The 13,474-nt window shown below is 40.3% G+C and overlaps 2 protein-coding genes across 3 annotated transcripts in view; one reads left to right on the top strand and one right to left on the bottom strand.

The window, feature by feature from the left end:
* Nucleotides 1-13,474, top strand: part of Gtf2f2 (general transcription factor IIF subunit 2) — a 134,719-nt gene that overhangs the window by 61,301 nt on the left and 59,944 nt on the right. The window lies entirely within an intron of this gene.
* Kctd4 (potassium channel tetramerization domain containing 4) lies at nt 2,865-4,449 on the bottom strand. Its single transcript, XM_052732715.1, has one exon. It carries the CDS (start codon nt 4,263-4,265, stop codon nt 3,486-3,488), a length of 780 nt encoding a protein of 259 aa, XP_052588675.1. The 5' UTR covers nt 4,266-4,449; the 3' UTR covers nt 2,865-3,485.

A 13,474-nucleotide genomic window follows, 5' to 3' on the forward strand; every position in this document is an offset into this window, starting at 1 on the left:
TAAAACTAACCTTTTTAGCAAACCTGATATGTAAAAAATTTAGATTCATAAATAGACAATTTTTGGGTATTCTTTAGTCTTATGAGATGAATGATTCACCTCATGTTCTTTAAATGACATGACATGACATTAAAAATGTTATTTGCTGTTCCAAAATTCAATTTTTCACTTAACATTTTACAAGAATACTTGTATTGTGAACGTGTACAAGTAAGACTGTATCTGATATTCTGTATTCACATTGAGTTTGTAAATGTCTGTTTTGTGCTAGGTTCCTGGTTAGGTACTGGAGACCTGAGTGGCCTTGTTCACATGTGCATTCTGTGCTGCATCTGGAGCCACTAAATTTGGGCTGTGGACTTCAGCTCTTGATAACTGTGTTTGAAGTAGGATGGGATTCTTAACCCTTCTTTCTCTGTCATCTGTGAGAAGTAAAGAGTGACTGTCCGTTTGTGTGAGGATTAATTGAGATACATAGCGTGATATTTGCATATAGTAAAACACATCAAGGCAGTCCTGGTCACTCATACCAGCTCTAGGAAGCTCGAGGCAGGAGGGTCTTCAGGAGTCTGAGGCCAGCCTAGGGTACAGGGTAAGTCCCTGTCTCAAAACAAAAACCAGACAACAAGAACTTAATTGAATGTTACCTTTTTGTTAGTAGTGCCTCAAAAGTAGCACTTAAAACTATACCAGAAACACCGCAACAGGTTTATTCAGTATTTTCGTCATTAGGCTGGGCCAGTAAGTCATCGACTTTGTGTCATTTGAAGTCTTGTGTTTCATTTATTCTTCATGCTGCACAGATACTTTAAAACACAGCAGAAAGCCATAAGTACATTTTTGTTTGTCATAATTTAAAGTTGGGTGCTAGAATCACTGTGTGGGCTCGTTCCAAATAACAGGAGAACGTATGTGTCGGTCCTGGTAACTGCAGTAAATGCCCTTTCCCACCTTCCTTTACAAAGACAAAGGTGCTTATCAGTTCTTAGTAAGGTTTGCTTTTAAGAGAGAACTTCCACACTCGTTGAAACAAAACTGTCGGGAAAGCTTTGCTCTCAGGAGGATACCTTGAGTGAAGATCCTTGTAAATGTTACTAGAAAACTAAAATTTAAAACTAGATACTTTTACCCACAGCACAACATTTAAACACTTGCATCAATATACAGTTCATTTTGAATTTGCAAAGGTACATTTCTAAAGAAGTGTAAGGGTAACCAATGTAGTTTTGTTTTCTTGTGCACTATTGATTGATGTAATTACTGTTATGCCTTAAAGTTAGAGGACTTAAATCCAGATATGAATATTCATCTAAAGAGATACATAAACATGTGCCTGATTCCTTTGGTGGTTCATAACAGCAGCAGTAACTTCGTTATGAAAGGTAAATTCTCTCATGAAGTCATGGGAAGCCTTTGCAGTTCTGAGACTTGTTCAGCCGCATCTCCTCTAACAGATTGTCAGTGTGTCTTTATTATCTGGAGTGAGATCTTGATAGAGAAAACCTGACTCAGACATGAAATCACTACCAGTTTTTTTCATTACCAATCCAAATGGCAAGGAAAAGTCAACTCAGAGTCTGAGGAGGTATGTAAACAGCTAAGTAGTAGCCACTGGCAAATCATAGTTTGTTTGTTTGTTCCTGTTTTAATAATCCCTTTAAGTCCTGATTAAGCCATTTATAGTTTATTATGAAAATTTGGTACTTTAGGAAAAGCATTTTTTTCTTAGTGTAACATCAGAGAATGTTGTAGTTTACATTGAGTGTTTTTGAAGGACTGTGTTTGCACAGTAGCTTTTAAGGGGTTCTTTTATAGTCTGTACGGGCAACTTTTATATTACCTTAGATCTTGTAAGTCAGAGTCAGTTATAGTTAATAATCATTAATTAATATTGAACTTTATTCTAAATTATATATGTAATCAAGATGTTGGAATATATGCTAAACTACGTAAGCTCAGCCAAGATAACAGTTTTTGTTGGTTTATTATAATTAAGGTTGAATTATAGTTATTTTAAAGGTTGCTTCCCCACCCCTTTTTCTTTTCTTTTTTTTTTTTCCTCTGTCTTTTTTGAGAGAGTCTCACCTAGGATCCCTGGCTAGCCTCAAACTTGTGGTAATCCTCCTGCCTCAGCCTCCCAATTGCCGGGATTCAAGGATAAGTCACCACTCCCAACTTGTTTATTTTAAATTTAAGACAGTTTGTTCTTAGAAACCATAGGAGTGATGTGGTGAAACCACAGGAGTGGTGAAGGTGCCTTGTGCAGAGTAGGTAGGCAAGGTGTGCACTCACATGTAGAGGAGAGCTGGAAGATGAGTCCTCAAATAGTCATTCATAAAGGCAGGTTTGAAATTTGCTTAAATATTAGCCCGAAATAGAAACAAATCAGCACAACTCTGTGACTTTGATTTTTAGCATCAGAACGGGTGTTTTTTAGTATGACATAACAGAAATTGAGTAGTAGTTGGTGTTGACTTTGTTGGGTTTTGAGATTCTGAAGGTCTTTTTACATAATAGATTTTTAAAGGACCAGTAAAGCTGTTTTGTAAGAGTTTTGTTGATTTAACATTCATTTAATATTTTGAGCTTGAAAACTGAGCAGATAGAGTGATTGTGAAAATGGATTCTTCCATTCTGACACCGTGTACTCAGCTGGGACCATGCTACCCAGGCCGTGCTGGAGCGCAGTGTGCCGGGAAGTACAGTCATTAATTTCTGTCCCTTGCCGGACGAGTAAAGTGCTATAGACAGTTGATTGCATCAGTGCAGAGTATCATGCACAATCATCAAGTGGCACTATTTGTTTTTAAAGTGACACATGTAACTTTTATTATAATCATTAATACAAGCAAAGAAGCTAGCAGTGATTTTTATTATTTTTTATTGTTATCAAGCCGTTTCCTAGGAATTTTCAGCAAAATATCAATTTAGCCATAATTCTAGTATGAAATACAGGAGCTGTAATAAAGCTTTTGTGCCTGCTATTTAAAAAGTCAAATCAGCAGCTCAAATATATTTTACAATCCCATTTTGATTCACTGTCACTCTGCTTTAAGTAGCTCTGTACATTTATTTTGCTCTCCATGTTTATTTACCAGTTCAGCTTCTTTGTAGATTTTTTCTATAAGTAGAAAGGATTTTTGAACTGTATGTTGTTAACATTTGCTATAGTGAATGATAGATGCAAGTACCCAAGACATTCTCATTGAAAGACAGCTTAAGGGACAAAAAATAAATAGCAAAAGCATTGTCTTTATTTACAGTGTAGAAGACCACAGCTTCACTGTAGGTGGAAGTGTGATGGCAGAACACCCCAGAGAAGGACATCTTTAGTGATAGATTTACATACCGTTAGCTCACAGTACTTGATTAGCAGCCGGGCTCTGGGACAAGCTGCTGGGCACGTTGTTTGGGGCGCCTTTGATTCTGTGGCTTCTGAAGCTTGCTGGCTGCATGCTTGTTGCCTTTGTTCGTGAGACAGGTAATTACTTGATAAAATGAAGTGCATCACTGTGAACAATTGACCCTTTGGAGCAGTCCAGGCTGGTCAGCAGTCTAAAACCACACTTTAAAGCCATCATTATGGCTTCAAACTTAAGAGTTTCCAAGGTGCAGACAAAGGTGTTGTCTTCCTTTAGTACGAGTCGAGTGCCGTTCTCAGACTTGATGAAGTATTTAAATTGGATGATATTTGACGACACAGAAAACTCTTCTGGAAACCCATCCAGCCTGCTTTTGGACACCAGGACAATGCGAGATTTTATTTTTGATATGAAATCAGGAGCATTACAGAAGATTCTCAATCCTTGTGAACGATCGTGGTTATCTGTTATTTCCAAGAAAGTAGTCTCTCGAGGTGTCAGCTGTTCTTTCTCCCACCTGGATTTCACTTCCTCTGCCAGCCCCTTGAGCTGGAAGAATTCTGCTTCCTGAGCAAGAAGTTGATTTTCTCGAAACCCTTCGGGCAATAGAAGTTCTCCATTTCGTAGGAAGTTTAGGACATGCCTGAAGAGGAGCCCGTCCCTGTCTATGAAGTAATGGCCATCAGCATCAAAAGGACAGAGGATTTTCCCATTGACAATACCTTCAAGGAAAGTGTCTGGGTACTTGGTCAGGGTTTGCTTTTGAGTAATGTATAAATATCCACCAACGTTGAGGGTCATCAGTGTGGATTTGCAGTTCTTGCCTTGCTCAGCGTCTTCCAGGCTGTTGTGCCTGCCTTCATACTCCCTTTCTTTTTCTCTTCTGATGAGTTTACGCTCCATTTTCAAGATCCTATTTCAGCCTGTTCTTCTTGGCTTGGAGATTTTGTCTTTGCTTTTAAAAAGGAAACACTAGCAGGGAAGCACGCCTTTCTCCGTCCCAGGATGCGATGAAATGCTGGCAGCAGCAGCGCTGCGCTGGCAGCTGGCTTTGCAGTAGGTGGCGCCGTGTCAGCTCTGCGTGCAGGGGCTTCTGGAGTAAGAGGAGGAGAGGATTTGCATTTAACTGTGTCGGGGAGGGATTTCTGTGTCTGTTCTCAGAGGAAGGAAGACGTGATAATCAGGGTAAATTCGCTTTCCTCTGCCAGGTACATCGCAGTTCTGCTTTCATTTCCAAGTAAATGGGGATTGCTCTCCATTTCTAGAGGTCTAAGTCACAGCTTAGTCAGGCAAGGCTAATACTGAGTAATATTGCCACCTTTTGGAAAGTGCCATGTGTTGGAACCCGAGGTGAAAGAAACTGCCCATATAGAATTTTCTCCTATGAATGTCCACTGTTTTCAGTGATGGAGACCCAGACAAAAATATTTAAGCTCACTGTTGTGACACTGCATTTGAATTTGTGTGTTTTGGATTTGGGTCTCTTTGTTAAATGAGAAAAAATTAGCATAACTTCCTTTCACAAAAGGTTGTTTTTTAAAATTAGCATAGCTTCTTTTCACAGAAGGTTATTTTTTATTTATTTTTTACTTCAAAATTTTAAAAAATCATGTAGGCTGTCTCTGTAGTATTCATTCACATTTCGTTGGTTAAGATTTCCTATGGGAAATCCATGAGCTTGTTTCCCCTTACGCCTTCGTCAGTGCTCAACAGTCTTGGGCTGCTACAGAGGATACTGCAGCCGGAGCATGCACTTGTGTTGGGAAAATGGAGAAATGGAGATTCTAAATACCTCCTCCGTAGGAGTGTCATAGGCCAGTTAAGTTTTGTCTGTTCTTTCACAGAGTGATAGAATAGTTAGTGGAATGCCTCCCTGTCCCTCTATCCCTAAAATTGCCTTCCAGAACATTTCATGATTCTGAGTTTATACTCCTGAAATCAAGGGCCCAAAGTCTGGGTGTTTCCCAGCGTTTATTAGTTGAGCAGCCTGTCTACTAAATTACCCTGAGGAACTCTGTTGTTCTTAGAGTAAGACTTTGGCTTTAATATGAAAGTCACTTATATTTCCATGCATTAGTGGTTATTTTTAAATTATGTGTGTCTTGTTAAAGGTATTAGAATAGGTTCTCCTTTAAAAATGTCCAACTTTTACTTTCTGTAAACAGGGTTAATTTTTTTATTAGATATTTTTGAAAATTGTATCTCCTAGTAGATAATGAATTTAACATTTAATACCAAGGTTATCAAAAGCTAATTGAAATTGGGCTAGAAATTTAAGGCATAATCACTTTTTAGCTGATGATGAAATTCACCTTCTCTGTTCTACTGAAGATAAAATTGCATTCGAGATCTTTTAGTTTTTTCCTGGGATTTTGCACCTTGCTTTGATGAAAGCCATAAACTAACGTGTCCTTCTCAGCCCTGCAGCATTTAAGAAGAGTGTGCTCTTACAATCTGACAGCGGGTACATGCATAATGTGTGCGTGCGTGCGTGCGTGCGTGCGTGCGTGCGTGCGTGCGTGCGTGTGTGTGTGTGTGTGAAAGGGGGGGAAGGAGAGAGAGAGTGTGTTTTAGAATCAAATCTTTTCTATGGTTTGACTTATTTTAACAACTGAATAGTTGGGTGTAGGGTACAAATTTGGAAATCATGGAGTTTTTATTATTACAAGTGAATAACATCAACAAGAGATGTACAATCCATTTTTTGTGAACTAACAACAGGACACCAGAATCAATACAGTATGGTCATATTTTAGGGCTAGGTTTCCTGGTGTAGCTGTACTTCCTTAGCCTGTCTGTAGACGCCTTTACTGGACAGCCTTGCTACTGTTTCTGCTAGAAAATGGGCTTCCATGGGGTGGTGAGCAGGTGGGAGCACAGGCAGGTCTGCTGTCTTCTACCTGAAAGTTCACATGTGGTTTCTGCTGCGAGAATTTCACCACCACTCATGAGCACTGTTTCTTCCATCTTGCCTTCTGTGTTGTGTTATTTAATTTTTTGTTTTTGCGACAGTCTCACTCTAACTTACCCAGTCCTCAGAGTCTTGGTAGTCCCCCTTCTTCTGCCTCTTCAGTGCTGGCATTGCAGCTATGATACCTGGCTTCCAGGTTTGTGGGGATACAGTCCATGGACTCATCTACCATGTGCCTCTTACCCAGAACACTTCCTCACTTCACTGTGGTGGCATGGTGTGTTTGCCAGCGGGCCTGCCACTAGTATTGTGACTGAAGCCCTCTGGTGGTATATGAATCCACAGAACTTTCCTTTTGTGTCTTATCTGCCATCTTGCATCTTTAAAAAAGAAACTGGTATCCAGTAGATGCCGCCTTATCCATATGACTGCCATTTCAGCCAGATGATTACAGTCATGGAATTACAGCTTCCTTTGGTCTTTGCTGCCTGTGGTGCACTTGCCAGCTTGGCTTCTCTTGTGGACTCTTGTCATTGTATTATCTGTGATAGATACCTGTTGTAGGTAGTCAGTCAGCTCTAAAACTATAACATTGTACTTGTGTAACAGTATCAGAGATAGTCCCTATTTATGTGACTTATTTCTCTGCCTCACTACAGCTACAAAGTGGAATTAGTCAGTCTAGTGATTCTGTTAGGAGAGACTAAACCATACATGAAGATTGGCTCCTAGGTGCCTCTGACCACCAGCTAACTCCATAGGCAGGAAGCATCATTGTGAAGAGTAGAGCCCCCTCTTTTGTTACAACCTGAGTTCTTTATAAGAGTTGGATTGGATCACACATGGTGGTACATGCCCTTATTTATCCCTAGCACTCAGAAGCTGAGGCCAGAAGATCCTGAGTTCAAGGCCAGCCTAGGCTACATAGTAAGGTCCTATCTCAAAATTTAAAAAGAAAGAAAGAAAGCAAAGAAGGAAGGAAGGAAGAAAGAAACAATATAGAGAGATAACCTCTTCAACACTGTAATCATGAATCTTACAAAAAGAAACGTGCCGGGCGGTGGTGGCGCACGCCTTTAATCCCAGCACTCAGGAGGCAGAGCCAGGCGGATCTCTGTGAGTTCGAGGCCAGCCTGGGCTACCAAGTGAGTTCCAGGAAAGGCGCAAAGCTACACAGAGAAACCCTGTCTCGAAAAACCAAAAAAAAAAAAAAAAAAAAAAACATTGAGCAACTTCAAGAATTTAAATGGATTGTTGGTTTAAGCATTTCCTATAGTGAAATAGGCCCAATGCCTAACCAGATTTTAGCAAGACTTCCCATTTGAGGTAATACTCATCTACATCTGTCTATAGAAGACAGAATTTATTCTAGGCTAATAATGGGAGGAATTCACCTCTTTTCTACCAACTTTTAATGGGAGTGATTAACACCGGACATGGTTATAATACTTGCATGCTCTATTTGTATGTTGATTGACAAGATACAAGGAGAGGCCAGTGCCCCCAGACTCAGCAATTCCCTCTTCCATGAGATCCAGACACTGCATTTCAGGAAGTTGCAGTGGTCTTAGGAGCTTCCATTAATAGAAAGACACCCCGCCCCCACATTCTGCACCCCTGCCAGATCTTTTGGTTATTTTTGCACATTTGCTTGTGTTCCTTGTTCTTTGAGATGGTGAGTTCCCGTGAGCTTAGAAAGAGAAGGGAAAGTAACCGTGGCTGTCAGTTTGTACTTGATCTCCTTGGTACCTCGCTGACTGTGACTCCACTCTGTTTCCAGTTTGTTGATGTGTGCTTTGACTGTGCTCTCCCTCACAAGCCGAGTTTCTCGTTTTGACATGTGGCTTGTTTCTGCATAGCCTCCTGTTAAAGCATTGGCTGTGAGAGGCATTCATGCTGCTATTCCCTATGAATATTTTATATTAGCCCTTTCGTGTATTAAAAAATAAAACACCACTGAATCAAGGTTTTTTTCCATGTGAGTCTAGTTCTGTTTGCATGTCAAAGTTTAGTTGCATTTTGAAATATAAAATTCATCTGAATTGTGTGTATCTGGAACTCATCTTACTAATGCAAGGACAGTGTCAGCTAACGGGCCACAGCATCACACAAGCCATGCTGAAGACCAGAACCTTCTAGAACTCACTGAACATAATCTCTGGCCAGAAGAGCATGTGGATGTGTCATGCTTGCCTCATGAACACTCACACATGATTTTTGCAGTACTCTTCTCCACAGAAGCCAAAGGGGTGTGTGGCTACTTGGGCAAATTTTTTAGCCTTCTTTTAAGAGTACAGAAAACAGGAGTGTTTTATCAAAAGAACAAATAAAAATGACAGACTAGCTGAGAAGATAGGGTAAAATTCCATTCCACATTTTTGCTTTTTGCTTACAGAAACAATCTTGACAGCTTTTAAGTCTTATTTATTCTACTGTGTATACTTTGTAGATGAATTGTTCAATAAAACTTAGGTTTTATAAGTAGAATTTAAACTTTAAAATTATTTTTAATGAAGAGTTTGTTTTGTTTTAGTATTTATTTGGTATGTAATGTGTGTGGGCATACAGGCCACAGCACTCAGAGGACAATTATGAGAGTTGGCTGTCTCCTTCCTCAGGATCCTATGGATCCTGGGACTTGAACTCAGCTCATCAAGCTTAGTAGCAAACACCATTACCTGATGAGCCAGCTCACCAGCTCCTTGTTTCTAAGTGTGGCCACTTGAAGTTTTATCCCGACTGGCAAAACATTTTTGTCAGTCATCAGCTTGGCTCTAAAGTTAGAACGTTGTACAAACCTCATCTTTGTGGTTCTCTGTGGCAAAGTCAAGTTTTACGGTTTCTTTGAGAAGTAGTTATTTTGTGTTAATAACCACATCTACTATCTCTAAGTGAATTGTGATTTTGAACACTTTCATAAAGTTTGTGTGTAGTGGATTAGGGATGGAGAAGTCTCACTAACATTTTTTTTTTTCACATTTAACATTTCTAAAATTGTCTTAAAGTCATTGGCTTGCCAAAAATTAATGCTAGCATTTGTTTCCTTAGTGGCACATTACATAATGATGACTATTGAAATTGATGTCATTTTTAAGCAACTCTGAGACACTCCTTTCATATCTCAGGAAAATCAAGACAGGAGACTATTTAGGGGATGAAATGAAAGACAACGAGCAGAGAGACACTGAACGAAGGAAGGCTGGCTGCTGTACTAAACTATGAACTAGCAAGTGCCCTGAGAGTACCACCTCCCTCCCTCCCTTCCTTCCTACAGCACAGCTGAAGCAGGGCGTGGGAGGGAGTCCAGCACACTTGAAAAACTCCCCAGGGGCAAGCTGATATCAACCAGAAGAACCAGCAGTTAAGGAAATGGTGCTCTGAGGAGGTGTCTTATCTATTGTTTGTTTCCAGGTAGGGTTTCTCTGTGTAGTCAGCCCTAGCTGTCCTGGAATCAGGCTGGTCTTGAACAGAGGGATCTGCTGGGATTAAAGGCAAGTGCCACCACTCCCTGCCTAAGAAGGGGTTTTAACTTAAAGTAGGTTGGGTTTTTGTTATTTGTCTTGGGTTTTATTTGCTTGGTTGTTAAGAAAGGAGAGAATTCTTTTTGCTCACAGTTGCAGGGGTTTCAGCCTGTGCTTGGCTAGCTCTGCTGCTTTGGGCCAAGATGAGGCTGAAAGCATGGCACTTACCTCATGGTAGCCAAGAATCAGGGCTCTCAAAGGAGATCTAACCCCTGTAGTTGGAAGAACTAACTCTTCATACTTAATATTATCTTGAAAATCAGAGAACTCAACTACTGTTGCTAATTACACATGGTAAAGAGAGCAAGAGTTATTTGGGGCTAGTGAGATGGCTCAGCAGTTTCGAGTGCTGGCTGTACTTCCAGAGGGGCCAAGTTCGATTCCCAGTGCCCGCATGATGGGTAACAACTGACCATAACTCCAGTCCCAGGGAATTCAGTACCCTCTAATTTCAAATATAGCTGCTATAGCTAGATAGTTTCCTTTAATCAGGGCCTAATACAAACCATAGGTTGAGTGTTTGTGAAACTTAAAATCTGAAATCCAAAGTGGGTTTTGAAGTTTTGTATTGTGGATTTCTGAATTTGGAGTGCTCAACTGGTAAAACTTATGCATATTTCAAATCCATAGAAGTCCAAACTTCTGTCCCCATGTATTTTGAGTATAGATATTCAGCCTGTCCTGCATTACAGTGACTTTCCTGCCCCCGTGTTACTACAACAAAGTATTCCTGCATATAAAAACAGCATTTATTTTTTAAGTCTGTTTTGTTCCTAGATTTTATTTGCTTTATTTTGTATGTGTGTGGTGTGAGCACAAAGGTATTTACATGTATGGGTATGTGTGTGTGTGTGTACGTGCATATGAATAACTGAGATTGGTGTTGGGTCTTTCTGCCTCACTCTACTTTGTTTACTGAGGCACTGAACCTGAGCTTACCATTTGGGCTAGGCTAGCTAGCTGCTGATTTCTCCTGTCTGTGCCTCTTGAGTGCTGAGACTACAGGCAGGCTGCTCTGCCTATCTGGCTTGGATTCTTACCCCTGGATGCATGTGCTTGTGTGTGTGTGTGTGTGTGTGTGTGTGTGTGTGTGTGTGTGTATGTGTACTAGTGCCTGTATGTGTCGGGGCTCACATACCATGGATCATATGTGGAGCACAGAGGACCACCTCAGATGTTGGTCCTTGCTTTTTACCTTGTTTTAAATAGTTTCTTTTCTTGTTCACCACTATGTGCAACAAGCTAGTGATGGGATTCTCCTGTCACTGCCTCCCATCTTGCCTTGGGATTATATACATGGACTACCTCATCTAGTTTATATAGGCCTGTTGAAACTTGGCTCTTCATGCTCGCATGGCGCCAGTGCTTTCCCACTGAACCACCTCCCCAGCCTCTTTTACATTTTTGAAAGCAATTTTGGGAGTGGAAATTGTCTCTGTAGCATTATGTCCACATCTTTGTTTAAGACATTTTTGTGTTGACTTAGTCATTTATTGTCTCAAGTCTAGTGGGACGATTACTTGCGAACTTAGTTTTATAGAAGAAATTAAAATAATGCAAATGTGGGAGTTTTACAACATTGGTTGTAAACATTTTACAAAAAATAACATTTTACAACATGTTATTCTTTGAAAAAAAAAATCTGTTTATGACAGGACTGTCGAAACTTCTTCACACATTTGATACCAATTTTCATACCCTTAACCAACCACTTTCCTTTCTGCTCCTACACACCAGCCCATCACTGGCAGGTACTCTTAGGCAGGGTACCAGCATCTGTGTGCATGCCTGTGCCTCCCATCCCTCTTTCTCTCCGTCCATGAAGAAAAAGAGCAATATGTGTCAGTGAGGAAGTTGAGTTCTTCATTAGATCCTGAGCCTAGTTCTCAATTGTAGTTTTAGGTTTTTATTTTAAATTGGGAATTCTTAACACGTTGATTTGAATGGTATTATAAGAAATCATGTATTATCTCAAATTCTGAAGGTCAGGTAAGATCAAAATATCAACTCACAAATTAATGATGAATAATACCTTTCACCTTTTAATAAAAAGAGGGGATACTGAATTCACTTAAATGGTTTGTTAAGGTGCCAAGTGGCCCCACCCAGATATCCCCAGGGGGAACAACTGCTAGGAAAATGTACTAAATGAAGAGAGAGGATACTACTGGAAATATTAGAAATCGTTTACCTTTCAGGTGCATGTGATTGGTAGAAGTTCTTTTGTTCTCTTCAAAGATGGTAGTTTCAGGAGTGATTTGTGAGAGTCACTTCAGAAGTCTAGAAGATCAGCTCCAAGTCTAGTAACTAGCTTACTGAACTGTGTTGTAGCTGGAGTTGGAAGTGTCCTCAAAGATGTCCACATGCAGATGGATCCCGAGTAGTCTTGTGGAAATGAATAGCCAACTTCTGGATGCCTGAGGACTTCCTAACCTAGCTGATCTCATTGCTCACGTGCCAGTGCTCACACAAACCCTTCCTGCTTACTTAGTAATCCAGCTTGCTCAAGCTAGAGGTAGCTTTAACTATTCACTTCCCCTCCAGTCTTCAAAGTGGTACTGGGAGGCTACAAATCTGTGTTTGGGGTATGTTTTGTTTATTTACTCTTAATTTTCTTTCTGCTCCCATTATATTTATTAGAGTCTTTTGGCTATAAAATAAGAACAGAAATGGATAAACCAATCTGACCAAAGAGTTGGACAGGTTAGAAAAGATCTAGGTGTTTGTCTTTTGAGACAAGGTTTCTCTGTGTAACCACCCTGGCTGTCCTCGAACTCACTTTGTAGACCGGGCTGGCCTTGACTCACAGAACTCCGCCTGCCTCTGCTTTCCTGAGTGCTGGGATTAAGGCATGTGCCATCATGCCGGCTGAGTGGTACTTTACTCCTATCATCCACAGAAAAGTTGAACAAATGCCCAGACCTAGGGAAGGAAAGGGAAGGACTGAGTGATTCAGGCTCTTGGTAGAATGAGTTTGTGTGTCCTCTTTGCAGACTGCAAACATGACCGTGTAGTCTTAGGCATTGGTGGTTTGCGTTTCTGAGCTGAAAATTCCAAGTACAAAAGAGTGTCTAGGCTTATCAAAAACTACTGCCATGGCTGTTCCAGCCACCTCCAATTCCCTTATCATCCCTACCGTCTCTGACTCTTCCCAGTTGTCAGGGTTTCCAGCAAAGCTCTTTGTGATCCTCCAGTTGGACATAATTTCTCTCTGTATTGAACTTAGTACTGTGTGTCAGCCGTGTAGCACTTGTGGTCTTACTTAGTATAGTCACGTTGTATGATAGAATCCCATAGGTGATATGGGAGGTCCATGGTCAGTTAAATTAGATGGTAGGAAATTATTTCATTAGCAAGTTTCAGTGCTACACAGAGAGTCCTATCTCAAAACAAACACACCATGATTAATATGTATTCCTGTGTTGTATCTTAGGATTTTAAAGTGTTTAGCTGCTTGTTTAGGAATGTAAGATAAAACTGCTTTGATTGTAGGGTGGATGCCAGTTGACCATCTGCTTTTGCCTTCTTGTGGAAATTAAGCGTGTAATTTAAACGATCAGTTTTGGTTTCTTCAGTCACAAAGCAAGAACTTAGATACTGCAGTAACACTAATCAATTTGTATAGATAGATGCTTATCATCTGTCTCCAGGTTCATAGCAAATTTGAAAGTATGTTTTAA

This window comes from Peromyscus californicus, unplaced genomic scaffold (assembly GCF_007827085.1).
Source record: "Peromyscus californicus insignis strain IS unplaced genomic scaffold, ASM782708v3 Scaffold_12__1_contigs__length_115047231, whole genome shotgun sequence".
Lineage (NCBI taxonomy): Eukaryota > Metazoa > Chordata > Mammalia > Rodentia > Cricetidae > Peromyscus > Peromyscus californicus.

Bases quoted from the DNA above. Each gene is read 5' to 3' on its own strand.
- Kctd4 (XM_052732715.1), bottom strand. From the start codon at position 4,265: ATGGAGCGTAAACTCATCAGAAGAGAAAAAGAAAGGGAGTATGAAGGC.